The 27682-nt window shown below is 37.0% G+C and overlaps 1 protein-coding gene across 1 annotated transcript in view; it reads right to left on the reverse strand.

The window, feature by feature from the left end:
• Positions 1–1440: 1440 nt before the first annotated feature.
• Positions 1441–27682, reverse strand: part of LOC133563382 (large neutral amino acids transporter small subunit 1-like) — a 33999-nt gene continuing 7757 nt past the window's right edge. The window contains 9 exon segments of the mRNA XM_061917479.1: positions 1441–3249; positions 4946–5123; positions 9649–9798; positions 13101–13197; positions 13305–13408; positions 15493–15616; positions 15721–15765; positions 15940–16045; positions 26864–26989. Of these exon segments, the coding sequence (XP_061773463.1) occupies positions 3203–3249; positions 4946–5123; positions 9649–9798; positions 13101–13197; positions 13305–13408; positions 15493–15616; positions 15721–15765; positions 15940–16045; positions 26864–26989 (977 nt within the window). The 3' untranslated portion in view covers positions 1441–3202.

Here is a 27682-nt window from a genome sequence, read left to right on the forward strand (position 1 = left end):
ATTGGCCATAGTGTGTGAATGTGAGTGTGAATGTTGTCTGTCTATCTGTGTTGGCCCTGCGATGAGGTGGAGACTTGTACAGGGTGTACCCTGCCTTCCGCCCGATTGAAGCTGAGATAGGTGCCAGCGACCCCAAAAGGGAATAAGCGGTAGAAAATGGATGGATGGATATGACACACATATATGGCAGCTTCTCCATATTTTCATGGATAAATGTCAGACGTTTACCGTCTTTGGCAGCATGTTGAAGGGGGAAATAGTGGTTTCTTACTAATTAAAACTCACCAAGCAGATGTCAATTCTCAGATTCACCATCTCCGATTTGTTTTACAGTGTGATTGTTAATGGAGATTCCCTAAAGGCCAATCTACTCTACTGTTCTTAATTTACGACCACACCTGTCCAGAGCCTTGAAGATTGAGGGTGTGGTAGATTGGCCTACCCTTCAACACGGAAGCAACTTCAAAAGTTTGTGGGATTCAACAAATTTTACCGGCTATTCATTACAAATTGAGTGACTTGCTATGGTAACCTTTGACATTTCTTGAAAGTTTCATCAAAATCTGCCAATAACTTTTTGAGACATCTGTAGCGGATTGGAAGAAACAGAGTGAAGCCTCTTGTCCTTCATGCATTGTCATTGTCTCTGCGGGTGGAGGCTGGTCGCCTTGTATTCACACATAGAAGTAGGGCTTGAAACAAAAAAATACGGTAACTTGGTAGGAATTATCCTGGACAAGCCTTAATAAAACTGTTGCAGATATTGGCCTGCACCATATATTGTACATCTTAAATGTCATGAAATATAACCATTTAAATATTGGTTATTGTACTGTATAGCCAAACATTTTTTAATTACAATATAAGTCAGGTATCATTTTGCATGTATTGGTGACTCAGTCTGTGTACCTCTTTGTTAATTGAGTACAATTGCAAAATTAGCCACCACGAGGCCATTAAAAGTTGTGAGTGCCAGAAAGTGGATTTAAGAAGGTGAAAAACACTATTGAATTAAAGAAGGCACTTCAAGCAAATCCGTCTTCGCCAACAAATCTTCAATAAAAGGCAAACACAATTTTAAACGTATTCATTTAATTCTTCATTCATATGTAATTCACATTGTTTTCTGCTTGTAAAACTATAATTATTATCCATTGAATAGGTTTTGTGTTAATATTTTTGGGCTGATTGGGTTTACATTATTTCTTATGGGGGAAAAATACTGACGTTTTGGTATGAATTGTTTTTGGAACAGATATTAATACTATCAAAAGCTGTAGTACAAAAGAAGAACCTTCTCTCCACCATGTTCTGTAAAAGAGGTCAAAGGTTAGTAGTGTGAAACTTTGGTATTACCTGATTTGGTATTTAGCTACCTTCACAAATGACAAATAAAAATAAAGTGGGATTTAACTAGAACAAACAGGAGAAAAACAATAATGGAGAAAAAAACATTTATTTGTAAAGCACTTTCCATAAAATGCATTGTTAACAAATTAGAAGGACTAATAAACCAACAAGGTTTACTAAAAAAATAAATAACACTATCTACAGCCCTATTCAGGTTAGTTTCGCCATCAGCTTTGCAATGGCGGCAGATTTCATACTTTTAAAATAACATACTGAAAAACCTCCCTTGCATCGACCGACCCTGTCGCTATGGCAACAACACTGCCCAACACATATCCATCACACGTTTTGCATCACATGGAAGCTACTTTGGTTGGTTGCCAGAGATGTAGGAAGAGGGAGGACTATAGTAATGAAACTAACTTTTTCTGAACTGTGCATAGAAATTAAAACAAGACAAAACAAAAAACTAGAAAAACTGGGAGGAATGTGCTTCAACTACCACCACCCCCCCCCCCCCCCCACCACCACCACCCAAAAAGAACAAGTAAACCCATTACAACAGAGGAAGAAACTCTCTTCAAACCCCTTCGACCTTTGCTGTGCACATTTTTAACAAGTATGTATCACAAATGTTTCCTTTCACATAGTTGCTTGACATGACTTGACAGGGGGCAAGCCAACATACCAAAACTCAAAATGCACCTCTAACCCACAGACAGACCACACCATAGACATTTTTTTGTTTAGATTTAAGCAAGGACACTGCTAAAAATTCACATTTCACCCACAACCCTTCAGCAACAATGAATAGGTGACACAGACATGTGTTTTTTTTTCAACAGAAAACCAGTACAAAACGGCACTTTCTAAAATCGAAAGAAGAATAACAGATGTTTTGCATTACTTTGTGCCCAAGCTTTCACTGCTACATAAGGAACACTTTGCTGATGACGTAACATAGAAAAGCCACAAAAAAACACAGATGAACATCAAACTCTACAACGTACTGTAAAGTCAGTAACTAATATGACTGACATGAATACTTTATTGTACAGAATAACACCTGAATGATGTTATCGTCAGTGTGTGTAAGTGTTTTAATGACTGGTCAATTCAATGAATTAAGAATTAATTGATTGTGTGAAAATTGATTAATTGCATCTTGAAGCAATGAGTGCACTACTTGGCAACAATCAGCAGGTGGGCTGTTGAATCTACCTTACTTTGTTCTACATAGTGAATCAACAAATGTCTGCATGTATTCTATTAAAAAACAAAAAAACAAAAACAAAAAAGATATATATGTATTCATATTTATATAAATATATATATATATATATATAAATGTGTATGAATATATATATATATACATAAATACACACACATTTATACATGTACACATTATTGTACTGTATATTAATATACATATATACATACATATATATATATACACACATACATATACACATACATACATACATATATATATATATATATATACATACATACATACATACATACATACATATATATAAATATATACACACTCACATACATATATATATATATATATATATATATATATACACACATATATATATACATACACACCCATACACTATGTATATATATATATGTACAAACTGACTATTAAAAACAGTAATATATTAATGGATCATTATTTTTCTCCAATAATAGAAAAACAAAAGATGTAGTCGAATCCTCATCTGTACTAAATGTGTGTGACAAGAGACAAGAGTGAGTGAAAATGTTCATGGCGGGTGAAGACATTTGTCAGCTGAAACGTTAGAGGTCAGAGTTGGAGTGATGGTGAATGCAGTCCACACTCCTAAGGCACCACTTCCATCATTTTCTGACAAAAGACCGTGGTTGAGACTGTAAAAACACAGAAAAGTGAAAGCCGTCAACATTGATACACAACATTTGCACCTTTTTCTTGGCGTAATAATTTAAATTTACACAGTAAACCCAAAGTGTTCTCTCTTGATGGGGATTATTCTGAAACATTGATTAATTATCTAATTCAGTTTTTATTGTAAACATTGCTTTAAGTGGTGCCATGTCCCATCCCATTTGCATTGACAATGAGATTGCTATTTCAAAATTTAGTTCACCTAAAAAACTTTGTGGCTCACAAGTTCAGAAAAAAATATACACTAATAAAAAATATGAATAATGTGTGTATTTATATACAAATATGAAGAAAATTTAAATAACAGGTAAGGCCAAATTGTACCACCCTACCTAGTGTGTGTATACCTGAAATACTTTACAAATCCACAGGAGAACGATGGCCCTGAAGAAGGAACATTTATCTTGCACACGTGTCCGAACTGTGCTGAGCTGGGCTCATTTAGTCTGGTTTTGTTGTCACCGTTTGACATTTTATTTACACTATAGTCAGTGTTAATTTCATTGAGTAAAATAAATTAACTAATCAAAACAAAGGCACATTGACTAAGACAATGATCAAATATATTGACATTTTAGCCAACTAAAAAAGGTTGACAGAAACAAAATCCAAGCATGTTACATTTCGTCATTGGACAAGCTTGGAAGATATCCAATCATAGCTCTTCAACAGCATGTGAGAGAGGGGCCAGCAGTGCGTTACCAATCAGGTGCTTTCCTTTGTGAAATATGGAATTTGGGTTCCACACCTACTTCCTTTGACTTGACTTTAACTTTATTCAGACTTTATCTAAGTAAAGACAAGACTCTAAAAATGTCTTATGTTTTATAATGTACGTTTTCATTGACTAAATTCCCTGCAATTTTAGCGGAGTAAAACGTGTAAATTAGTTGATTGAAATGAGACTAAAATTTAATCCATTTAATGATCTGACTAATATATATTATCGTTAAAAGACTAATTACAACCAAATTTAAAAAATGCTGTCAAAAATAACACTGTTGTAGTCTTTGATTGACTGATTGAAACTTTTATTAGTAGATTGCACAGTACAGTACATATTCCTTACAAATGACCACTAAATGGTAACACCCGAAACATTTTTTTAACTTTTTTTAAGTTGGGGTCAACGTTAATCATCCATCCCTCCATCCATTTTTCTACCGCTTATTCCCTTTCGGGGTCGCGGTGGGCGCTGGCGCCTATCTCAGCTACAATCGGGCGGAAGGCGGGGTACACCCTGGACAAGTCGCCACCTCATCGCAGGGCCAACGTTAATCAATTCATGGTAAATTCTTGGTCCGTCATCTATTTTTCTGTTCTATTTCAAGAACTTCTCGGATTCTTTTTATACTCATTGGGCTTAGTCTGGGACCTCAAGTACTAAATTACACACCATCTCATGTGGGCTGTTAGGACAATAAAGTTAATTGAATTCTTGTATTGAAAAAGTGAATACAAACGCTACTTCGAGTCCTTTGATATTAACTCATTTCCCAGTCCAATCGGGTTGGCGTGCACATGTCTGGACAGTTTTGGTTATAAAATGGCTCGCAAAGAAACATCTCGCGACTGCATATAGGCTCTCATCTAAGAATAAAAGAGCTGTTCAATAGATCTGATTCAATCACGAACGAAAAATGTCTAGTTGCTACTCACATATTCCATTCAGCAGCCATTTGGGTTTGTTCTTCCACCACACACCAACAAAGTAGACGGGTAAACCGGTGGCAATGATGCCAAACCCGATTGCACACTCCTTCGGTGTCTTCCAGAAGGATACGATGATCAGGAAGAGACAGGCCAGCACGAATGACACCGGGAGCAGAATGTTAACCTGCAAATGAGGACACAATAAACAGAAATGTAAAATCTGCTGTTACATTTCAATGTGATCTATTTGGGAATGTGTCAATACATTGGCCACCGATCAGTTTCAGCCGATTTCCGTTAAATAGTATGATTGCAATTGCCAAATAATGCCTTTAAATGCTTATCACAAATGCCGATCCCCTCGAGCTGACACTATTTATTTTTAACGGCAGCTAATAATGTGTCTCCATACACAGTGTGGAGCTGCTCACCTAAAAATAATCATCACTCTTAGGTCAATTAAACTGCCCTTCTTAGTATCATAAGTATCTTTATCATGTAATGAATGATACTTATGATACTGGAGGATGCGGCTAAACATGTTACACACAGAGATCCAGCCAGGAGCAGGCATGCTAATAGCTAAGCTAATCACTAAGCTGGCTTTAAAACGCTGAATAAAAAAGTACATAGTAAAATTTAAAAACTGGTGAGGTAGTACAGCAGAAAGAAAGTTATTAGTGGAAAATTAACAAGTAGAAAAATGAGAGTCTAAAAATTATAATATTACAACAACTGTTAGTGTGTCAGTATGTCACAGTCAATAGACAACACATACATATAGTGTATATGTATGTATGTATGTATGTATGGTGTATTTTTAGCCTACTTTATACCTTTTGTTTTCGCCCTCTTTTTTGCCCTTATCCTTTCCATCCTTACCCTTTTCATCCTTTGTAACTGAGCTACTGTGTGGAACAATTTCCCTTGTGGATCAATAAAGTTTGTCTATGTCTAAGTAAGAGGGACGATCAATCCATGAATTGATGGCGCCAATACCAAGAGTGATAACGTCGATATTTTTATTATATCAAAATATTTTGTTGTTGTTTTTGTCAATGTTCACAAACACAGGGAATAATTCCCTGGAAACAGAGGGACTTTGAGGGCAAACACAGGGCGAAGGATTTAAAAGGAGATAGTATTGTTTAGTTAATGTGTACTATTGACTTTGTTTTGATCAAACAAGTATATTGTAATAAAAAGTATGTAATCTAGGAGAATAAAGAAGTAGTTTAAATATTGTATTGATATTGCTACACGGCCAATAACACTCACTATAATTACTTAAAACAATATACAGTTAATACATGTGATCAGTATTGGTATCGGCCGATCTCACTCATGAGTGATCGATATAGGAATCTGTAACATAAAATTGGAACATCCTGAGAAATAGTCCAAGAAAGCTGTCACCCAATCGTGGTGGCCTACTTAAACTTGATTTTAAAGGATAATAAATTAATGGAAGTAACCAAATGTTCACCAGTGCCACTACATTTGGCCGTATAGTGAATCCTTCAAATAGTATTAAATGGGACCCACTATCCAAACCCCACTTTTTTCATCTACTGGTACCAGTTTTTGTGTATTTGGGAACTGAATACGTGCTGTATATTTGAATATACAGGACCATGGAGGCATGGCGGAGATATTTATGAAACAATCTTGTCTTTCTTTGAACTTCAAATGAGCCGTTGGGAATTTTCCCCATTTGTGACGTTTTTCCCAATTGTGACATCAGCAGATATCTCCATATATGGTATTTACCCAAAGTGCTTTGCGCCAGTCTGCCGAAGTCGTCCGAAGTTGTAATCAATAAGTGCCTTCTTTTCCTCTATCCTTCTGTAGTGGGGATGACTGGCTCGTACATGCACATGCCTTCTCTGCTGTTGCCATTTGTGATACAAAGAAGCGTATACCGTATTTTTCGGACTATAAGTCGCACTTTTTTTCATAGTTTGGCCGAGGGTGCGACTTATACTCAGGAGCGACCTATGTGTGAAATTATTAACACATTACCATAAAATATCAAATAATATTATTTAGCTCATTCACGTAAGAGACTACACGTATAAGATTTCATTGGATTTAGCGATTAGGAGTGACAAATTGTTTGGTAAACGTATAGCATGTTCTATATGTTATAGTTATTTGAATGACTCTTACCATAATATGTTACGTTAACATACCAGGCATGTTCTTAGTTGGTTATTTATGCATCATATAACGTACACTTATTCAGGCTGTTGTTCACTCTTCTTTATTTATTTTAAATTGCCTTTCAAATATCTATTCTTGGGGTTGGGTTTTATCAAATAAATTTCCCCCCAAAAATGCGACTTATACTCCAGTGCGACTTATATATGCAATTTTCCTTCTTTATTAGGCATTTTCGGCAGGTGCGACTTATACTCCGAAAAATATGGTAGTTCTAACTCATATCTATCAGTGGACACCGTATGGAAACGCAAAAAACCACAACATGGCTGACGGGGAGAAAACGCACTCAAAGTGGAAGCACGTATAACGACGCATCCTGAAGAGACTGTCAGAAAAAAGCTTGAAGATGGTTTTAAAACATTATCTATGTACAATTTGGACCAAATAATCACCATCACATGTTATGTAGACCACAAGGAAATGTTTTAACTGTAGAAAGTAAATCATAATATGACCCATTTAAGTGCAACTAAACTGGTGGAGTCTTTGATCAGTGGCTCTTGGTGGTTTACTTGGCAATACCAATCTAACTGTGGTGAACAGCAGGAATGTGACAGGCAGAGAAACGAAGAGTAAAAGAACAGTTCCCCCACGCACACACTGATATACTGTATCTCTTAAACAGGCAGAGGAGTACAATCAGCGCAGTGATGAGGCGCTAAAAATGGACTCATTCACATTTTCATTATGTAGCATGTGAAAGCTCACATGCTCGCATGCAAACAAAGTGCAACGATGGCACAATGGTCCTCTCTGTATTTGAAGAGTCCTGCAGCAAGTGGACCAGCTACTACCACCAGCTGATGAGCGTCCAACTTCTCTCCTGCCCTTTAATCTCACATCAGTGTTCATTCATTTAATTTCGACTCGAATGAATGCTCCTTTGTTGGCGGCGTGATACAAAAGACAAACGTCTATGATTGCCAAAGCTAAATGGAGTGGGACTGAATGTAAGAATTAATTGTCATCGACTGTCTAAACTCCAAATGCAAACCCTTACTGGTTACAACATCTGAGTGTGAAGAAAGGTAATGACCTTTGAAAACAGTTGGTGTTACTGCAACATAGGGTTGTGCGATACAGACGATACACGATATAAATAATATACATTTGGCCAATAATAAAACTTTTAAAACTATTGTCATATCGTAATACATGTTTGACACATAATGTGGTGTCCACTTCCAAGACAGCAAAGGAACTAAGTTTCTTATAAGTATCATCCCTGGAGGACAAGGAATAGCTAAACATGCTCGACTACACACCACAGGAAGATATAATAAGCCATGTTAACCGCTAAGGCAGAGCTCTTGGATGTAAACAGAGGTGCGCAGCTTGATTCAAAATATCGGCAGTAACGATGCCAGTATCGGTATATTATCTATATTACAGTGATATTTTTCCTTATCACATAATCTTTTTGTCATTTTTGGTATTGCTTACAAATTTAGGACATAATAGAGTAAAATAAAAGTAATGATTTAATCAGAGCCAATAGTTGTTTTTGCTTAGGTATAGTTATTTTGCACGATTTACTTTGATTCTCTCAAACTATTTTATGTGATAAAAGGGAATATGGATATGATTTTAATATCTAAATTGATATTCATACACCGCGATCCTGTATTTTTGTCTGATTACGATCCAAAATTTAATCGGTCAATGATCTTGAAAATTGCAAGTATTGTCGTTGATGTGGCCAATACTGGTTCTGTAACTACTTGGTATTAGATCCATACCCAACTTTAAAGTATCACCCAAAACTAATGCAACGTGTCCAAACAACAGAAGAATAAGTGCTTTGTTCGTTTACCAGAAATGTAGATAGAAGCATGTTACAACACAAAATAAGCATATATTAACAGTAAATTAGCAAAAAGATTAAAAATAATATTGACAAAATAATACCACTGGAAATAACACAATATGTTACCGCATTTGGACTCCAAATTAGGAGTCTTTGAAACCCATTTTGAAATGATTATTATAATTTATAAACCAAATAATATATTGTGATATAGATTGTTATCGCTGGAGGCTGCGATATGCACATTTAATAACGATATTATTTTGTGGAGTTTGCCTTAATTGTGACCTTTCTCAGCCATTATAGTTTTCCCCCATTATTGTTTTGATGGCGTCACAGACGGTCGAAATAGACTTGATGTTTAACGTCCTTATTTTTAAAACTGTTAAACTTCATATAAAGTCTGCCATTCTTAAATTCAATGTTTTCCTATTTTAGTATTGTTAAAATTGATCGATTTCCTTTTAAAATTATCTTGGATCGATGCCTATCGTTCGGAAGGCAAACTTGCCGAGCACAGATTGATAGACTTTAAATTTAGGAATATAAATCCATCTATCAGTACATCGATCAATCATTACACCCTTAATACAGCATATTGCAATATATATTGTATGCCATATTGCCAAGCCATTCTCCGACAAAAAATTAGTTTAGCATGTTTATCAAATGGGTTCACCTTTATTGGCCGTTCGAGGTCAGGCTTCTTATAACGGAGCCACATCATCCCAACAATCGCCATGGCAATGCAAAGCCAGTTGAAGAAGCTGAAGAAGTTGATGACGGAGAAGATGTCGTTGGAGAAGGCGTAGAGCAGCGTCATCAGACACTAGCAAAAAGGAGATAACAAAAAATGTGAAAAATTAGTTTCCGTCAAAATTTGTGTATTAATGCAGATGATTCCACTATCTGAGTAAAAAAAATAATTAACCCATATACAGCACAGAATGGCAACACTGGCAAACACAATAGTCCAGGAAATCACTCACCCACTACACAAATACATCATCCCACTACCATCTGGATGCATGTACAGAACTATCAAATTCCTGAGGGCCCGCCTCGGGAAAAGCCTTATCCCTGCAGCTATAGTCGCCCCAAACAGCAGGCCCGGCCGACCTGTCTGACAAGCCTGTAAATGTGTTGTTCATGTATGGTGTATTTTTGCTATTTTTTTGTCCATGATGTGTAACGTTTATTGTTTAATTGTACGGTCCGTGAAAATGAATTTCCCCACAGGGACCATTAAATCTAAATCTAAAATCTGAAACACATTTCAAGTAGTGCTATTTGGCATGCACAAATGCAGTTGATGATATAGTGCCAGGCTTCACGGTGGAAGAGGGGTTAGTGCGTCTGCCTCACAATACGAAGGTCCTGCAGTCCTGGATGCATGTTCTCCCAGTGACTGCGTGGGTTCCCTCCGGGTACTCAGGGTTCCTCCCACTTCCAAACACATGCACCTGGGGATAGGTTGATTGGCAACACTAAATTGGCCCTAGTGTGTGAATGTGAGTGTGAATGTTGTCTATCTATCTGTGTTGGCCCTGCAATGAGGTGACGACTAGTCCAGGGTCTACCCCGCCTACCACCCGAATGCAGCTGAGATGGGCGCCAGCGCCCCCCGCGATACCAAAAGGGAATAAGCGGTAGAAAATGGATGGACGGATGGATGGATATAGTGCCAGACGGCAGAAGCATACAAGTCAATTTGGAAGACACTAAACAGCACGTTGGTGACTTTACCTTGATGGGAAATCGGACTACAAAGTAAGACATGACGCAAAAGTCAAGCGACATAAAATATGCACACTGCAGGAATGAGTAATCTTTTCACTGAAGCACTTCCTGTTTAAAACAGCTCATTAATAATGCTTACTTAATACCTAATACCGTATTTTTCGGACTATAAGTCGCATTTTTTTTTCATAGTTTGGCCGGGGGTGCGATTTATACTCAGGAGCGACTTATGTCTGAAATTATTAACACATTACCGTAAAATATCAAATAATATTATTTAGCTCATTCACGTAAGAGACTATACGCATAAGATTCCATCGGATTTAGCAATTAGGAGTGACAGATTGTTTGGTAAACGTATAGCATGTTCTATATGTTTTAGTTGTTTGAATGACTCTTACCATAATATGTTACGTCAATATACCAGGCACCTTCTCAGTTGGTTATTTATGCGTCATATAACGTACACTTATTCAGCCTGTTGTTCACAATTCTTTATTTATTTCATATTGCCTTTCAAATGTATATTCTTGGTGTTGGGTTCTATCAAATAAATTTCCCCCAAAAATGCGACTTATTTTCAAGTGCGACTTATAAATGTTTATTCCCTTCTTTATCATGCATTTTCGGCAGGTGCGACTTATACTCCGGAGCGACTTATACTCTGAAAAATACGGTACTTACTGATCTGTTTGAATGTAGAAGAAAAATAACAGTTTAGAATTGTACTCTTTTCCTAAAACCATTTTCATATATAATTTATTTCAATACTTTGACATTTTTTAGCCACTCCAGAGACATGTTATCACGTCATACACTAATATATTTCCCTGTCCCCCTCATTCTTTGGAAGTGTTTTTTTCTACAGTTCTAACTTGTATTTATCCAAATCGTTTCTATTTTTATCAGTCGGGTATTTGATGACAAATAATAATGACAAAGTTATCATGGAATAATGCATTTGAAACCTGCCTGACTCGGTCCCTGCTTTTTCTGTTCCGCCCAGGACTCGAACCTGAGTTGTCCGGCATGAGGGACGAGCGTGCCAGCTATCGAGTTAAAAACAAGCTATATCAACCCGATAGCCAGCACTGCTCTTGAGGTAGTCAGGGAGTGAGGTTTACGGATGTACACAAGGCCCATCCACACCGGCTGGCCTCCGTTACACTCACCCTTCTGAACATCACTCTCATCCAGGTCATGGCACCAATGTAAAGTTTGGGCTTTTTCTGTTCCGCTCAGGACACGAACCTTGGTCGTCCGACATGAAAGACGAGCATGCTAGCTACCGAGCTAAAAGTGGAGATTCAATGCAATGTTAATTTCTCTTTTGCGCTTCTTCTAAAACTATGGATATATTTTCAAAAAAATCACAGAAAAAGTTGCTTTGTTTCATTTAAGTTTGCTTTACATATATGATACCTACAGTTGTCAAACAAAAAAAAAATCACATTCAAAATTGCTAGTTTAAAAGTAAAATAAAGTCAAATTGACTGATTGACAGCTGCAATGCTCATCTCACCATGTTAAATCACATTTATTTAATGCCAACAACAGTGGGAAAAAGAAATGCCAGTTTTTCAAAAGAAGGTGTAACAGATGTTCACTACCTGCTCTTTTCAATTTAAGGTCCACCTCTACGTTGGGGTCTCTGTGCGCATCTATACTCTGTTAAACTTTTATTGGAAATTAACAACAAAATGAATAGTCTTTAAAAAGAAATGCTGTGCGTCAATGTTGTCCAGAAGATAAGGTTACAACAGACAGTACATGCGCAAAACTTTTAACACATTTCACTTACAAAACAGGGGAAAAAAGATACTTTTCCAGGATTTTGATTTCGTTTCACATTTGCCATAAGTTTTCCATGACTGCAAAATATGTCAACCATTTTCTAGGTTGTCCAGGATGTGTGAGAACCCATATTGTAACAAAAACAAGCACCATATTCATCAGACTTAAAATCCTTTCATTTTGTCAAAAATTGACAGTGCGCCTTATAACCCGCTGCGCCTAATGTACATATTAATCCTGGTTGCGCTCACTGCTGTGTTTAATGATAAGTGTAATAGGAGTGGACTGCAGGTTGACGCCCCCTGTTTAGTAAATTACGCTGGAAAGTACAGATTAGCAAGCAAACCCAAAACTTTGATGTTTCATTGAGAATATAGAACATTCCTTAATTAAATTTTTACAAAATCTGTCAAAATGTTTTAGTACGACTTTGCTAAGCTACATATCCGCACCGCTTGATGCATGAAACGGAAGTGCCTAAATGTATAATACAAAACAGATCAATTGATCATTTATTTTGATATATGTACCTGATTTAAACAGATAATTAAGGCAGTTGATTAATAGTGTGCACAGTGGTCATTCGACTATACTCACAGTGAATAGAAGAGAAGGAAGTGGGGTCATTAGGGTTGGATGGATCATTGACAACAGACAGGGCAGGTGACCTTCCCGTGAGCCCACAAAGAATAACCTACAAATTAAACAAGATGTTCATAATACTACATGATACTTCGCATTTGGACACCACTTAATTTACTCATTTTATTGAGAAAATGTTTATATATAAAAGTGGATTACCTGGATGACGTGAAGAGAGACCCGTTGACAGAACCAAAGCAGGACAGCCCCACAAACACCGGGATGATCCATGCCATCGGACCCAGGTGGGTATTGCCAAAATCCTTCAAGACAAACAGTATGTCAATAAAATGTTATTTATGTTAATAACACTGTAATAAATTCAAAAAAGCAAAACACTGCTACACGGTAAACATTCAGCAATTTGTGGTTATTATTCTTGCCTTTTGTTTTTCCATTAGACTGGATAGTTTGGACAGCCTCGATAGGAAAATGAGAGTTGCCTAAACACATTTTCTCTAAACGACACCAACATGTCCCCTCTGGAGCAGGGCCTAGTTGTCTTGTTGGCCTTCCTCTTTGCAAAGTGTTTAGAGGAGGTGGTGCTAGGTAGTAAACAATTGTATGTATATACAGAAACTGAATCAGCATACTTGATTAAGTTTTCCCAATTGAGTACCGTAGATTGTATTTCTCAAGTATTCTGCAATGATGATACATTATGGGGCTTTCATTCATACTTTTAATGTTTGTTTTTTTTTGTTTTTTTTTTACAAATAACTTGCACCAATTATGTGTGTCTTTATTTGTCAGTGTCCAGTTTGTGAAACAGTCATTTAAATAGTGTATAATTGTTTATTTTAACTCCAATTTATTGGAGTTTGTTGTTAAAAATGTTTTATATATCTGAAATTTGCTATGTTAAATTTGGTTTTATTCACCGTTTTTTTAACCTGCTGGTTAAAGGATAACTGTAAATCTAGCACAACTCATAAATACTAAAAATCTTGGACTACTCTACATTTTGCTCCAAATGCAAATACATCTGGATCAGTAGCAATACTTGGTTGTTTTAGAGAAAAACATGCACACAGAGTTGGAAACAATAAAGTGTAAATAGAAGAGTTGCAATCAACTTGATACTTCTGACACTGCATCTGATTATTATTATGACAATTATTCGCATGGACATACAGAACAGCATCGTCTGCGTGCATCTGCGAAATTATTTTAGATGGACAAACTTATGGTAGGTCATTAAATAATAATAATAATAATAATAGTAACTTGTTGCATACAAAGTTATTGTAAGATGTAGGGAATTTCACATTTGTACACATTTTTTTATTTCTTGACACCAAATATGATTCCATTTAGTATGCTTGCCATGTTTCTTTCCTCACATGTTCCATCTTTTAACACTTAGGAATACGCTCCCAAGCAACTCCCCTCCTTTATGATTGGTCACTTTAAACACCTACTGTCTCCTGCTCAAAGACATTTTGAGAGAACCTGTTGTGTTTCCTTTCTGAAGATTAGTCTTTATACAAAAAAAGCCAATATTAGTGTTTATTGTCATTACTATATTAAATTCTACACTGCAACCTATTAACGATGACTCTTTTACAACAGCCTTTAACAACTTAACTTAAGGTATGTTGAACTTCAATAAACATACCTTATTTTCTTCTGAAAAAATATTTTTCTGAATATATGCTCCCCAGGTAATTGCATAGACCTACTTTTTTTTAAGATAAAAGGTATCTGATTACGCAATGTGTTCCAATTTGTGTCATTGTATTGGTTTTAATGGTTGTAGACTCCTTTTTTTTAATAATGGACACAGTTCACACGTGCATTCAATACCCGCCCCTAAGTGCCAAAGGGGAGGAATGTTGCGTGCGTGGAGAAAGAGTTAGAGACATTGCAAGCCAAAACAGTCAACGCATGACATAAAAACTAATTTTACACTTGCTTCTCCTCTGTGTGTACGAAATTAGTCCTCGAGCTTAGAGAGGACACATGCATGCAGTGCGTTGTTTTTTGGCACTGTTTTGACACAATAAAAAGGTGCTAAAAAGTCTTTTATGAATGGACAACTATTTTTGGTAACATTTATAACTTAAGACATAGCGATTTTTAAAGATTGTGTTAAGTGCCGCTTTCTCTTCCCAGTACCGGATGCATGGTGCGTGTACACAGGTGGATCCGGATGCCAAATTTGGTACTATAATATAAGAGATTATGTGGTGTGGATGTAAATAGTGATGGTTCCTTCTCCGTGAACACTTTCCAGAAATGCTGCACAGAAACCACAAGTCAGAATAATTCACCAGGATTACAACTGAAACACCATCTAAAGGTTATGTCAAGAATAACAATAGTTACCTACTGTTCAAGCACTTACCACAGCCACAGCCTCGGAGTTGAACATTTGTTCTGGGGAGAGGGTGGTGAAGTACGCCAGATTGGTGAGGACGTATACCGCTGTCACAATTGGCAAAGAGATGATGATGGCTCGAGGCAAGTTTCTGGAAAATAAAAAATACAATAAATGTAATTGGCACACTCACATATTTTATTAATTTATTTTCTACAGCTTACATGACATTATGATATTCAAGCAATGACTTACTTGTAAGGTTCGATCATCTCCTCTGTGACGAAATTCAAGTAATTCCTGGTTAGAGGAGAGGAAGAAAGACCTCTGTCATTAATATTTATGATGTGGCTTTATTTACAACTTACAGAATGTAAGTAGTTGTGAGCAGATGTGGGATGTAAAACGGCTTATATCCTACTTTTATTAACAATAAAATTTGATGTATGGATTTCACTATTTGATGACACATACCAGCCACCGTAGGCAAAAAGGCCACTGTAGAGCGCCAGTCCAATATTACCAAACTCATATTTGGAGTCCTTGAAGGAATTTTCTGGGAGAAGAGCATCAACCTCACCTGGTGACAATGAACACAAGATAAATAATGGCGCATATGTGGGACATTAAACCAGCAGTGAGCATGTGTCTAAGAACACAGAAACATTTGGTGGAGGATTACAAAAAATTGTGGAATTCAGTACAAGCATGTTGATTACTGAAGGAATTCAACATTTAAAGGTAGGTCAGTCAGAGACAATGAGAACAGGAATCAAACAGCAAGACTGTTGCTTTACAAGAAGAGACTAACAACAAATGTTTGTTAAGGGGTGATGTTCGCTTCTTTCTTTGGTATGAAGAACATAGTGGTTTTGGCAACTTCTGTAGGCTTTTAAGTTTCTAACCACATTCCTAGCGGAGCAAAACCCCGCAACCTGCACACACATTCTCAGACACCGTGTCGGTTGCTAACTCAACATACCCCTGGCAGTGTTGCTATTAGAGAGGTTAGCTCTAAACCTAAAGTATACAAAGTGTGGGAAACGCTTGATGACCAAACCTTCATACAATATGACCAGTGACGTGGTGAGGTTCATGTCTGATGAAGCACTATTCTTTTTTCAAATATTTAAATATTGTGCTGTCATCATTAATACAGGTTGCTCATTTAGAGCAGTGGTTCTCAACCTTTTTTCAGTGATGTACCCCCTGTGAACATTTTTTTAATTCAAGTACCCCCTAATCAAAGCAAAGCATTTTTGGTTGAAAAAAAGAGATAAAGAAGTAAAAAACAGCACTATGTCATCTGTTTCTGATTTATTAAATTGTATAACAGTGAAAAATATTGCTCATTTGTAGTGGTCTTTCTTGAAATATTTTGAAAAAAGATATAAAAATAACTAAAAACTTGTTGAAAAATAAACAAGTGATTCATCCATCCATCCATTTCTACCGCTTATTCCCTTTTTGGGGTCGCGGGGGGCGCTGGCGCCTATGATTCAATTATAAATAAATATTTCTACACATAGAAGTAATCATTAACTTAAAGTGCCCTCTTTGGGGATTGTAATAGAGATCCATCTGGATTCATGAACTTAATTCTAAACATTTCTTCACAAAAAAATTATATTTTAATCATAAACCATAATTATGGAACATGTCTCGCTGTCAACACTATATTGCATTGTTGCATTTCTCTTCACAGTTTATGAACTTACATTAATATTTTGTGAAGTATTATTCAATAAATATATTTATAAAGGATTTTTGAATTGTTACTACTTTTAGAATATTTTAAAAAAATCTCACGTACCCCTTGGCATACCTTCAAGTACCCCAAGGGGTACGCGTACCCCCATTTGAGAACCACTGATTTAGAGGATAGCAAGAAACAAAACATAATAATTCACTTAATGACTCAAAACGTTTGCAAATACTTCTTAAACCAATGTATTTATTTGTGAAACTAAAAAGTAGGGATACCCCAATCAACATTTCCGACTGAGTCCTGATCCGATACTTTGACAATAAATTATAGAACTGAAAATGTTCTATGGCAAGTAATTTGCTAGTTTTGTTGTAAATCAGATGGTGTATTACATTTGAGGTGTTGAATGCTACATATATACTTACTAAAATAAAGTGGCTGGTGCACAATAACTAAAAAGCCAAAAATACTATTGGCTCTTATCTAAGTAATTTGGGTTTTGCCCTCAAACCCCATTCCTGTATTCATAGACTGACTCCCTGAGTTTGTAGACAATAAACAACCAAAAGATTATTTGTAACGATGAGAATAAGAGAAAAAAAAATATTGATTTAATCACTTTAGTATTGTATACGTACTGATAGTATACCTGGTATTGATAGTATCCACACCCCCACTTTACATTGACGTTTTAGCAGTTAGCTTCTTGTATTGTCTTGCCGGGTGTGTGTGAATAGCATACTTAACTGTTACGTTTTCTTTTGTCCTTTAATAATAACGATACTTGGAAGAAACAGTTTATTTTCCACCATAGTGGGGAAGATTAGTATCTTAGACGTTGATTCGCACTGTTGTAGACAACACATGTGTTGCAGCTTGCTCTCTAATTTGAACCAGTGTTCTGGCAAGACATGCACCCGCCTGAAACAAAGACTCCGGAAATGTAATTGTCTCTCCCTGAGCATGCATCCCTTCTGAAGGGATATTTCACTTGAGTACAATCTTAGCATGTAAACACTGGGACACAGCTGAAGTAAATAAAGATCAGCAATTTTGGTTGTTCATCAGCTAATCGCTGATCGGTTAAAATAACAACAAATAATGGCCCCCTATCAAATCCCATTATTGGCACATCTCTCCCAAAACATTTGCGGTTTTGCCTTTAAGTAAGACATTGATTCACCTATCCTTGGCCAGTAAAACTCTGTGACTTTGTTGTAATTCTGGAAAGTCTCTTTGGTACAAAGTACTGTGCACCTCGCCGTATGACATTTGTCTGCAGTTTATTAACTACAAATAATGATATCATACTTACAGTTAAAGTCATTACACATGCTGTAGAAAGGCATGGTGTATCAAAAGGTTTCTGAAAACATATTGTTGACAGACAGAAACATGCACACCTCATCCAACTCAGGTTTGAAGGATTGCATAGTCAGAGAGTAGACCTGGCTCACGCAGACTAGTCTTAGGTCACAGGCCTGTATTTGCCCAGGAAATGTGCAATTTTTTTGCAACACTAAAATAAAATTGGCCCTGGTGTGTGAATGTGAGTGTGAATGGTTGTCTTTCTATCTGAGTTGACCCTACAATAAGTTGGCAACTTACCAAAAGTGGTAGAAAATGGATTAGTGGATGTTTTTTTTTGTATGCTCTGATTTACCTGGCTGCACGTCAGTCACTATGCAACCACCACCCCTTTCTGTCTTTGACTACAAAATACTGTAACAAAGCTGGTAATAGCTCTGATTCAAACAGCAATATGTTGATCAAACTTATTTTGAAGCCATTTTTAATAACTGCATCAATACAGTAAAAAATGTAATATACACAATCAAGGCTTGGGACAGATGGCCATGAAACGCTTAAAAAATCAGAATGCAGATACAATTTTAGATTTGTTAGACAAACCCATGTGTCACCATCAGCCTTCAATCAAGTAATTATCAAATTTATCAAAATGCTTAACTACTGTATCAATAAAACACTCTTATTTGTACTCAACCACAACCAATGTTAACTTTTTCCACATAGAATACTAGACTGATTTGATTGTAACATTTGAGGCTCTTCAAGGCCAAATCAACATTGTGAAAGTCTTGGTCTGGGGGGAAACAGGCCTGTCGAGGAAATGTCATTATTGTAAATCTTTGTTCTGGATGTTAAAATCTTACACATTGCACAAGGGTCATTATCTTTCATGGCTACTCCCTTGAAATAGAGCAGCATAGCATTTTTTGAATGGACAAGACATGACAGGACTGATATTTTATTATGCCTGACCCAATGCCATGTGCCTGATGTGTTGTAGCTTGATAAAAATACATCTACCAACACCCCATCAACATGGTGACTTTGCAGGGATTGCATGTACACATGGTCAGAACTATATTTAGAACATTTTGTTGACCATTGGCTTTACCAATTTTAGCGGTCATGTTTAGTTATTGACAGAATACTGAATATTGAATAGCAGTGATTAAAAATCCCTCATTGACATTATCATTAGACATTAATGATAATAAAAAAAAAGAACAATAGTGTCACAGTGGCTTACACTTGCATCACATCTCATAAGCTTGACAACACACTGTGTCCAATATTTTCACAATTATAAAATAAGTCATATTTTTGGTTCGTTTAATAGTCAAAACAAATTTACATTATTGCAATCAGTTGATTAAACATTGTCCTTTACAATTATAAAAGCATTTTTTTTTAAAATCTACTACTCTGCTTGCATATCAGCAGACTGGGGTAGATCCTGCTGAAATCCTATGTATTGAATGAATACAGAATCACTTTGAATCGAAAAAATATTGTTTTTGAATCGAGAATCGAATCGAATTGAAAAAAAATCGATATATTATCAAATAGTGACCCCAAGAATCGATATTGAATCGAATCGTGGGACACCCAAAGTTTCGCAGCCATTATATATATATATATATATATATATATATATATATATATATATATATATATATATATATATATATATATATATATATATATATATATACATATATATATACATATACTGTATATACATATATACATACATTGATCCATCCATCCATTTTCTACCGCTTATTCCCTTTCGGGGTCACGGGGGGCGCTGGCGCCTATCTCAGCTACAATCGGGCGGAAGGCAGGGTACACCCTGGACAAGTCGCCACCTCATCGCAGGGCCAACACAGATAGACGGACAACATTCACACTCACATTCACACACTAGGGCCAATTTAGTGTTGCCAATCAACCTATCCCCAGGTGCATGTCTTTGGAGGTGGGAGGAAGCCGGGGTACCCGGAGGGAACCCACGCATTCACGGGGAAAACATGCAAACTCCACACAGAAAGATCCCGAGCCTGGATTTGAACCCAGGACTGCAGGAACTTCGTATTGTGAGGCAGACGCACTAACCCCTTTGCCACCGTGAAGCCCACATACATATATATGTATACATACATACACATATATATATATATATACATATATATACACATATATATACACAAATATATATGTATATATATATATATATATATATATATACACAAATATATATGTATATATATATATATATATATATATATATATACACATATATATGCATATATATACACATATATATGCATATATACAAATATATATACATACATACACATATATATATATATATACATACATACATACACACACATATACATATATATACATACATATATATATATACATACATATATATATATATATATATATATATATATATATATATATATATATATATATATATATATATATATATATATATATATATACATACATATACAATATTTTAAAATACTGTTTGCTCTATAAATTCCAATATGTCCAGCTCCCATACACATTACTATGTCAGCTTGCTTCTCACCTGAATAACTCCAGTTAGCATGCATATCTTCAGGCGTAGTTGTCCTTCCTTTCACTGTGTGTGGATATGTGTGTTTTTGCATGAGGACCTGTGCCCCTTAAAATGATTTGGATAGTATTACAGAGTTTAACCAGAATTTTGTTTTAACAACTGAAAAACATGTATTACTCGTCAAATACGTATCAAACACATATTTTAAGAATGTGGTAGATAGGTGTGGAGCAACAGCCATATGCTTCGAGTAAAAGCCATATTTGCAAGCCCCTAAATTGTGCATGTATGTGGTTGGCCACTTGAGCACTACACTGGTTGGTTGTGGGTTGCACTGTGGGCCTGGTGTTTTTCAGTTCAGTTCATTTTATTTCGGACATGCATACCAGATTACAATGCTGTACTTCAATACAGTGAGTGCATACACCTGCAGTGCAGTGACATGGATAATGGTGGTAGGGTGAGCTTGGTAGAGAAACTTTTTGTTGACCGTCTCCTACAACTTACATCCTCTAGGTCAGTTATTCTACAACTGTGGTACTGTACGTGTACCACTAGTAGTATGCGGGCTCCATCTAGTGATACGCCAAACAATCACTTGATTAAAATACAAGGTTTTATTTTCCTATACACAGAGTGTTACTGTTCAAACTGTGTGTAAATGTAGTGGCCAAAAATATATTATTTATGCTTGTTTTTGATGAGTAATTAGGTCTACTATGCTACTAAATTTTAATGTTGGTCAATATAAGGTGGTACTTGGGGTGCCAAGCGTTTTATGAAGTTGGCACTCGGTGAAAAAACTTTGAGAACAATCCAACAAACCACTACACAGCAATACCATAACAATGCAATCCAATTCCAAAACCAAACCTGACCCAGCAACACTCAGAACTGCAATAAACAAAGCAATTGAGAGGAGACACAAACACGGCACAGAACAAACCAAAAGTAGTGAAACAAAAAAGAATATTATCAACAACAGTATCAATATTAGTTATAATTTCAACATAGCAGTGATTAAAAATCCCTCATTGACATTATCATTAGACATTTATGATAATAAAAAAAAGAACAATAGTGTCACAGTGGCTTACACTTGCATCACATCTCATAAGCTTGACAACACACTGTGTCCAATATTTTCACAATGATAAAATAAGTCATATTTTTGGTTTGTTTAATAGTTCAAACAAATTTACATTATTGCAATCAGTTGATAAAATATTGTCCTTTACAATTATAAAAGCTTTTTTTTTAAAATCTACTACTCTGCTTGCATATCAGCAGACTGGGGTAGAATCCTGCTGAAATCCTATGTATTGAATGAATACAGAATCATTTTGAATCGAAAAAATATCGTTTTTGAATCAAGAATCGAATCGAATTGAAAAAAAATCGATATATTATCAAATAGTGACCCAAGAATCGAGTATAGCTCATAGGACTAGGTAATACAATCCCTCAGATTAATCAGCACTTAGTGTTGAGTGGGGGGTTAGGGGCAAAAGCTTCACTGGGGTCTTCAGGTGGGCACCCTCCGTCATTGGTGTTTCGTTGATAGGCCCACGACACCTCCGGAGGGCTCAACGGCGACATCTGGCATCCCAGGTGTGCCCCCCTCTGCTTTTACCCCTCGATGTCATTTAGCAGCCCAGTTTGGGTCCTTTCTCTTGAACCATATCCACCTGCTACTTCGTTCAGCAGCATCAGACAGTGATTTGACAGCCCACCGGAAGGCCTGACCTCTCAATCCCATTCCTTTCAGGAGCTTGGTTGTGGATGTAGCAACAAAACCTCTGCACCCGACTTCAACTGGTAGTACTCGGGCACGCCAGCCGCGCTGCTCTGCCTCGGCTACTATGTCCGCATACCTCAGATGCTTGCGCTCATATGCCTCACCAACTGCTGCCTCCCATGGTATAGTTAGTTCAACAATGAACACAATCTTCTGGGAGGTTGACCACAAGACCAGGTCCGGCCTGAAGCTAGTTGTAATGATTTCAGGCGGAAGGGATGAGTTTCTGGTCCAAGTCAACCTGCATTTTCCAGTCCCGGGCAGGGTCCAGAAGGGTTGCCTCCGCTCTTGCAGATGGTTTTGGTGGTAGTTGTCCTGCTCTTACAAACTGAGTGGTGAGTGAGTGACTAGGGATTGGGGGAGAGAGGGCTTTGTTTTTATTCCTCCTTTCCTCCAGGGTGATCGCCAGTTGTCTTAAGACCTGGTTGTGCCTCCAGGTGTAGTGACCTTGAGACAAACTGAATTTGCAGCCAGTGAGGATGTGACTGAGTGTTGCAGGGGTTTGACAGAGTGCACAAGAAGGATCTTCTCCAAACCATTGATTCAAGTTTTTGGGTGTGGGAAGAACATCATAGGTGGCTCTGATGATGAAGCGAATTTGGCTCCCTTCCATTTCCCAAAGATCCTTCCATGTGAGCTTACGATGCTCCAGGTTTTCCCAGCTAGTCCACTGTCCCTGTTTGGATTGTGCCACTGCTGTTGCACATCTGTCTGCCTCCTCTTGTTGTCGAACCTGATCAACCACTAGCTTCCTCCTCTGGGCTGATGTTGCCTTGTGCCATGTGGGTCGACTAGCTCCAAGTCCAAACCCACCTCTTCCGTGCTGCACTTGTCCTACAATGTCTCCATGCCTGAGAGCAGATTTGGCTTGTTTCACAGCCTCAGATGGGATCCATTTCCTCCCGGTTGCCAGTCTGGGAGCAACTGCTCGGATCACCTCATCTTGAGACTCAGTCAGTGTCATGCTCAGCCTCACCTTGGTGCATTTAAACTCCTCCGTGAGGCTAGAGATGGGCAGTTCCAGGGCACCATGACCATATAGGCCGATGTTACTGAGGCACCGTGGAAGGCCAAGCCACTTCTTTATGTATGCACTGACTGTTCTCTCCAGCTTCTCGACTTTGGACATGGGGATCTTGTAGACTGTTAGTGGCCACATCAAACGGGGGAGCAATCCAAACTGTAGGCACCACATTTTCAACTTGCCAGGAAGTAAGGTCTTGTCAATGCGGACAAGGCCATTGATGGTTTCTTCCCTCAGCTGATTGCTCTGGTCCGAGTCTTTGAGACTTGCGTTGTACAATCGCCCTAGACTCTTGACTGGCAGCTCTGACACCAACGGAATGGGAGTACCCTCGATGTAGTACCTCTGGTCTGTGAGTTTCCCCTTGACGATAGATATGCTCCTGGACTTGCTGGGTTTAAACTTCATCAGTGCCCATGTAATGTTGGCATGAAGCTTTGCCAGCAGATGTTTAGTGCATGCAACGGTTGAGGTCAAGGTGGTCATGTCGTCCATGTAGGCACGGATGGGAGGTAGACGCTCTCCCCCTCTCAGACGTTCTCCACCCACAACCCATTTGGAAGCTCGAATTATCACTTCCATTGCCATGGTGAAGGCTAGAGGGGAGATGGTACATCCAGCCATTATTCCCACTTCCAGCGATTGCCATGATGTTGTGTATTCTGTTGTTTTAACGCAGAATTGCAGATCACGGAAGTAGTTTTTCACCAGGTTTGTGATGGTATTTGGGATGTGGAAGAAGTTGAAGGCTGACCAGATGAGAGAATGAGGGACGGATCCAAAAGCATTGGCTAAGTCTAGGAATAAGACGTGCAGGTCTCTTCCTTCCCTCTTGGCAGATTGGATTTGGTGCCAAATCATGCTTGTATGCTCCAAGCAGCCTGAGAAACCAGGTATTCCAGCTTTCTGCACGGATGTATCGATCAAGCTGTTTTGCTTCAGGTACGTTGTCATCCTTTTGGCAACGATGCTAAAGAAGATCTTCCCTTCAACGTTTACCAGGTTGATCTGCCGGAATTGATCGATGTTTGCGGCATCTTTTTCCTTTGGGCTTAACACTCCCCCAGCTCTGCGCCACACTTTTGGGATGATTTGCTTCATCCACATCACTTTCATCTGCCTCCACAGAAAGCGTAAGACATTTGTGGAATTTTTGTACAGCTTATATGGAACTCCATTTGGTCCTGGAGCTGAAGCTGCCCTTGATTTCCTCACTGCTTCCTGAACCTCGCTCCACCTTGGGGGACTGTCGTCCAGCTGGTGTTCTGGTTGAGGTATTGGTGGCATGTCTGATGGTATCTCTCTCTGTTCAAATCTTTTTTTTTAAATCTACTACTCTGCTTGCATATCAGCAGACTGGGGTAGATCCTGCTGAAATCCTATGTATTGAAATCCAATCACTTTGAATCTAAAAAATATCGTTTTTGAATCGAGAATCGAATCGAATTGAAAAAAAATCGATATATTATCAAATAGTGACCCCAAGAATCGATATTGAATCGAATCGTGGGACACCCAAAGTTTCGCAGCCATTATATATATATATATATATATATATATATATTTGACCTTTGACTTTAAATAATTACATTGCATTTTATTTTTTCTTCCTGTCCTGCCCAGCCAACGTGGCAAATAATATCGTTGATTTATATTCTCTTAGGTGCTGTACAGATTTACTCTGCAAATAAAAACTGTAAAATACTTATATTGTTACATTATTTGAGTTTAATTTTATTTGATGAAATATTTTTGTATTTTAAATTAATGGACAACTTAAATCAACTCGAGGCCAACAGTGGTATTATTTGCCGACGACAACAGCATTTTGGTCAGGAGAGAACACAAAGAAGCTAATACAAATAATAACAGAAGAAATTAACAAAAAATTAAAAACATGGTTTGACAAAAACAGAATATTTGAATCTCAGTAAAACTAAAATAATGCTATTCCGTAACAGTAGAAAAGAAAGTCAAACACAAATACAAATAGACGGAGTAAATATTGGGTGTAAAACTATATAATCAAATGAACTGGAAATCTCATGTAAAAATATACAAAATAAAGAAACAAGAAATATTTATACAAAAAATAAAGCAAAATATATTCTTGACCAGAAATATTCAGATTCTCTGCTGCTCGCTAGAGTTACCATATCTGAGTTATTGTGCAGAAATATGGGGAAATAACTACATAAGTAAATTACATACACTGATTGTATTACAAAAAATGTCATTTGGGATAATAGAGAATGTTACATATAGAAAACAACAAAACCTTTATTTATTGAATCAAGAGTATTGAAATTCAATAATTTGGTGCATTTGCAAAGAGCTAAAATCATGCACAAAGCAAACTATTTATAACCTGCTACCCAAGAATGTAAAACAATTCCTTCCCACGAAAGGAGAGAAATACAACCTAAGAGGAAAAGGGAACCTGAAACCTTTGTATGCATGCACAACAGTAACGATTTTTAGCATATCAGTATGTGGAAGGTAAAGAAGTGAAACAATGTATCCACATGATCCACTTGAAGAAACTGTTCAAACTACAAGTGTTCAAAAAGTATAATAGTGGCAAATGTTTTGAACTTGAGTAAAAAAAAAATATATTTATCTCATTAAAAATGACTGACATAGTTATGAAGAAAACTGTTGTCTGAACACTACATTGATTGTAATGTGTAAAATTTGTATATATACAGTACAGGGAGTGTAATTAATTATTATGAAGTGGAAAAGGGTTATGATTAAATAAGCACTGCTTTTTCCTAATCCTTTTTTGGACATGTAAAGAAAATGTAAAAATGTGAGACATCATTTTGAAACTATATGTTGAAATAAAACCAATCTGAATCAAAATTTGAATCTGGAAAAAAAAAACTTAATTTTAAGTTGTGAGGAAGATGGTTTCATTATTATAAAAAAATGGAAACGTGTGTATGTGTAGCAGGGTACCTTGGCCAATCTTGACGAAGCCAATGATGATGATAAGGCCGAGAGCGAGCAATTTGGCCACAGCAAAGAAGTCTTGGACTCTGGTGGCTGCCTTCACGCTGTAGCAGTTCACAAATGTCAACAACACTGCAAAGAAACAAAAGAGCTAGTAAGGAAAAAAAATCAATCAATCAAAGTTTATTTATATAGCCTTTATTTCCTGAGGGAACTCTCCTGAAGGAATCAATAAAGTACTATCTATCTAATCACAAATGTCTCAAAGGGCTGCAATGTATGATAGTGTAATTTCCCATCCTACCATAATAGAACATAACCTCATTCCTATGTTTGTGCTCTTTGAAAACTTGATGAATGGATGCATGAGCGGTCCCGGTGACATATTCCCCAACAAATGTTCCTTCTCCTCACAATGACAGCATTTCAATTACATTCATGTTAATTTCCGTAATATTCTGCGTTTAACAGCAAATTCCATTTAATTGGCAAATTCTATGAATTCGTTTGCGGTTACGTTGACGCGGGAATCATATATATCGTTACTTTTTTGTTCAGTTTAGTCATTAGATATTGAGTGGGCATACTATCCCTGTATCAAATAAAAAGTAGCCACCATGGTGAGATCCCAAAAGTTCTTGTAGAAAAGGTATTTTTTCACTCAGAAGGTCCTTATTCATTTCACCGTTAAAAGCTCAAGAATTTGCATGCACGTTGCACGGTCCATAAATCTTTTTTTATTTTTTTATTATTATAATATTTTAAGGTTGTGAAAATCCAAAATTAAAATCTAATTATTTGTCCAGCCTTAAATTATGCACCCAC

Source organism: Nerophis ophidion, linkage group LG12, assembly GCF_033978795.1.
Source record: "Nerophis ophidion isolate RoL-2023_Sa linkage group LG12, RoL_Noph_v1.0, whole genome shotgun sequence".
Classification (NCBI taxonomy): domain Eukaryota; kingdom Metazoa; phylum Chordata; class Actinopteri; order Syngnathiformes; family Syngnathidae; genus Nerophis; species Nerophis ophidion.